The following is a 4,444-nucleotide window of genomic DNA, read 5'->3' as shown; positions in this document are numbered from 1 at the left end:
AAATACTTGTGTATTATAAAAGCGCTCACAAACGCTAGTAAAAATTTAAACTGTACGTAATTTTCCCATTACCTATCTATAATAGGGATTGCAACATTATAAATTGCATTATTTTCAGACTAAAGATGGCGGCACACTACGAGGCATAGGAGTGACGCTGCAGCGGGTCCATCTCGACGAGTGTTACGGGAATAAGGACGTGTATAAATCCTACCCCATCGGCGATGGAGTGGTAAGTACATTAGTTGTTCCGGCCTCCGCTCGTGTGATTAGTGTATCGTGGAACGTAATGAGATGAAAATAAAATGCCATGTTACTCGATGGAGTAGTTGTATTACGGTGCGATTGCAATACTGAGGTCTCGTATTCGATCCCCAAATCGGGGATGTGATGTCGGGTTTTTCTACTCAGTATCAGCCCGGAGTCTGGAATTTATGCCCGATAGTGCGACAGACTCGGCATAAGTCACGTCATGGGACGGAATACACACGGCAGAAAGTGTACCTGTTGCGCCTCTGCCTACTTTTTTGAAAATGAATTCGTGTGTATGTGAGGAATGGGCAATGTCAGTGACAATGTGGCATGTTATCAGTGAAAGACTTTAAAATTTAATTTATTACTTTCAGAGGTTACCTCCTCCAAATAAAACCTAAAAACGTCTTTGTATACATTTAATGTTGTAATGAGTAGTAGGTTTTAAATGTCTCGTACGCGTGAGTCCGTCTGGGTTGCTTCCACCACAATATCTATTTGTCCCACGCAACGGTACTAAAAACTTAGCTAGTACAGTAAATCCCCCTAGAATGTAGCATAACGAACACAACACAAAGTTACGTGTCATTAAATTGTAATAATTGTTATTGGTCAAGAGACCAACGCGTAAATCACATGTCAGTCTCGACCAATCAAAATGAAACGATACGGTCTGTCGTGTCCCTTTTTGCCACATTATAAAGGCCAACTTTACCATGCAATACTTGTTCCAGGTGCAAATATCAGACTTGCTAGACGTGCAACGTGACCGCGTGTTCGACAGTTCACTGACCTTTGTCAGCGTGCACAACCCATTGCCGGAGGGCGTCGTCACGCTGTGCCCCATGGAGGTGCGGTCAGTATTCATTAACCAATCGCTCAACAACGGCTGAGTCGAACATAGCGTATAAATACAGGACTGATTATATTAAATAACTGTTGCAAGTCTGCAACGTTTAGCATTGTAATTTTAACTCATTGAAAACAATTTCAAATCATATCACCGCAGTCACTTGTAAGTTAACAAAATACTTGTAATATATAATTCAATTTTCAAACAATTTCAATTTTTATTAATAGTGGCATGATTGTTATTGCCTGTTTTATTAAGCAAATACTTGTAATAATGCCGTTTGTAAAGTAATATTTGTTTCAACAGTACAAGCATAATATGTAAACAGCGTTATTGTCATGATTTACTAGGTTTTGCATACATTTCAAGTGTACTATTTAAAATAAAGTGAATTAAAAAATATAATATAGATAGATATAAAATTATATTATATAAATTCATTTATAATTGAGATAAAGTCGTGTTATTTATGTTGCTTGTGAGATATTGACGAAAAAGTATTTTTTTTTATAAATTCAATTTAAAAACACCATAGAGATTTGTGGCATAAGACGATTCTATCGGGTTACTATGAAAACTTGTCATGTGTTATGACTATATTAGGCTATATATTTTGTACTTATTAAGTATATTAGTAAAATTTTGAGATTTGTTCAATTTACCATTCTTTGCCATTAACCCACTAATAAAGATCTTCTTGTAATGCACCTTTTTTTTAATTCTGTTTCATCTTTGCCAGTCCGCAAAGTTCGCAGAGTTTCTGCTTTGCCCAGAATAAATTGTCAATCGCAGAGTTTCTGCTTTGCTCAGAATAAATTGTCAATTTTCCCCAATTGCAAGATTTATTTATTGATTTTCAAATATTATTATTATTATTTACTAGCTTATGCTCGGGGGTTCGACCGTGTGAAAGGGTTTTCCGGGATAAAAGCCTCGCTATATATTTTCCCGGCATAGAAACTAGCCTATAATCTTCCCAGGGTATTAAACTATCTCCATACCAAATTTCGAGACAATCGATAATATAGATAAATACAGACAGAAAAGGGGATTTTGTTTTATAATATATATAGATAGGTGTTATTTACAAGATTCTGAAAACTTATACCGCATTTGCCTAAATCTGGTATTATAATAAATTGCCTTATGTAAGTATATAAAATATTTTAATTTATTCGTCCAATGCCTAAGTATTTTATTATGCATTCTGAGCTTTCTTCGTGTGCTAGTTATTTCAAAACAACTATTTTGTAATTATAACTATAGTTTCTTATCTATCTATGATATATTTTTCTTATAGAATAACTTTTATTTGGTAATTGAGATTTTTTTTTTTAAATTATGTGTCTATATTTGTGTTGTGTATCAAATTTATAATAGGGTGTTTGACAATTTTTTAAAATGTATGTACTATGATAGAGGACTATTCACTTATAGCATGAATTATATTTTTATTGTTAAAATATGCTCAATTTATTAAATATCCGTGATTTTCTTTTGTCATTTATAATTTCGCGCTAAAACGCGTTATCACGTGACGTTATCCCTTTGTGATGTCATCGCTCATATACATACATTCGTGACAGTTGTGGCACCTAACCTGCACCTTACAACAAAACAAATTGTCTACGATTTTTATCTGCTAGTTGTTACTTTTCCCACAAAAAATGTCATGCAGTCGTTACTATATATTTATTGTATTGAATGATGTAATATTTATGAGAGATGACGTCACTAGGAATGGCGACCGGCATCGCATCGTTTTAGGCCGCGAGGGATACAGATTAAAAATTCAAAATTTTAATGACGTATATAAAATATTTACAATACGTTTAAAACAAAAATATATTTGATAAATATTGTCGCCCACTATTCTTTCTCCTGGAGCAGTTTTATATTTTTTGGTTACACCAGTCAAACACCCTATTCTTTAGAAAAGATTATATGAAGTCTAAAACATTATCATAATTTTGAATTACGAATTAAAGGGCAGCTTTTATTAGATTGGTGATACTGTTCGAATTTTGTTTATTTCATTATTTTATTATTATTTTATATAAAAAAAATCTGCTTGCTCGACAAAGTTACCCCACTGCACCGAATAGTAAGATGGGATCAATGGAATGTGACTGACGAGAGATGTCGGACAGTCGACATAATTATACCGGCCTGTTGGAATCGGATATACACAGGCTGTTCCCGGAACGCGATACCCTTACGTGGCCCTCTATGGCGGGATTTACCTTGTGTACGGTGGCCGCTATCTGGACGTATATAAAATATTTCGAACCAAAAGTAAAATACTTCAATTTGTTTTTAAAAATCTGATGCCCTTAAATACAATAATAGCGTATTTGTAATGTAAAAGTTCTCAACTTTGCTTTTACGACATCTTCAATAAGAAGTGTAATAAAGTTAAATTATTTTCAAGTATTTGTCGTGTCTGAAATCTGTCACACGGTAGGTCTATATTAGCTATAATTTGTTGATTTTTTGTTATTCTTTTCCTTTGTGTGTTTATATTTGTGTGTTTATCTCTCATTTGTATCCCAGACTACATATTTTAAAAATAATAATTATTTAAAGAAACCTAACTTTATTTTGTAATTTGTAAATATTGTGACGAACAGTTAGGTTATTTAGTTTGATTCGGGATGAAATTTTATTCACTGCGTATTATACAATCATGATACGGATATTTTGTAAATAATATGTTACTAGAATTTTCTAGTAACTAATAAAAAATAATTAAATTTTCGTATGTATTCAACCTTCTTTGAAATACTGTATAATATTTTGTGTGTGTTATATTACAATTTATTTTTAATTGTTTGTATGTTAAAAATAACGGGAAATAATATCTTTTTAATTCGCGTACCCTCCATTATTGAATGTGATAGATTACAGGTTTACTATATTTTTTTTTATTAAATTAAGACTCAAAATTCGATTAAATTGACTAATTTTACAATACATGCTTTCTTTCATTTCATATCCAATATTTTACTGTTCGATGTCGGGCCAGTACCGCCTAATTCAATGATAATTAACTGTAAATCAAAAGCAACAGTTCTTCAATACATTTATTAAATTATATTCGAATAGTTTGATCGATAAAATAAGTTACAGTTAATATACTTTTAAGCTTAGTAATAAACTATAGTTTATATTACATTATAAAGAGATCTTGTAATCATAAAATGCGCAATCTATTTGCAAGGCGCGGTTAGAAAAGTAATGATTATCAACCTCCCTGAATGACGTACTGATGGCCGCATCAACACCGCTATTTTTATATCGATAGTGGAAACAGACCAAAGACTTGCCGCCAATTTCAAT

General features: G+C 32.5%; 1 protein-coding gene across 1 annotated transcript; it reads left to right on the top strand.

Moving 5' to 3' along the window:
* Positions 1–85: 85 nt before the first annotated feature.
* On the top strand, positions 86–1,608 carry LOC119193105 (the record flags this gene model as incomplete). The annotated part of the gene is made up of 2 exons (XM_037446769.1): positions 86–232; positions 987–1,608. Coding segments are annotated over 2 exons (306 nt in total), but the record flags the coding sequence as incomplete, so codon positions are not given.
* Between the last annotated feature and the right edge of the window lie 2,836 nt (positions 1,609–4,444).

Source organism: Manduca sexta, unplaced genomic scaffold (genome assembly GCF_014839805.1).
Source record: "Manduca sexta isolate Smith_Timp_Sample1 unplaced genomic scaffold, JHU_Msex_v1.0 HiC_scaffold_3599, whole genome shotgun sequence".
NCBI lineage: Eukaryota > Metazoa > Arthropoda > Insecta > Lepidoptera > Sphingidae > Manduca > Manduca sexta.
This window is presented reverse-complemented; position numbering and strand designations above follow the sequence as displayed.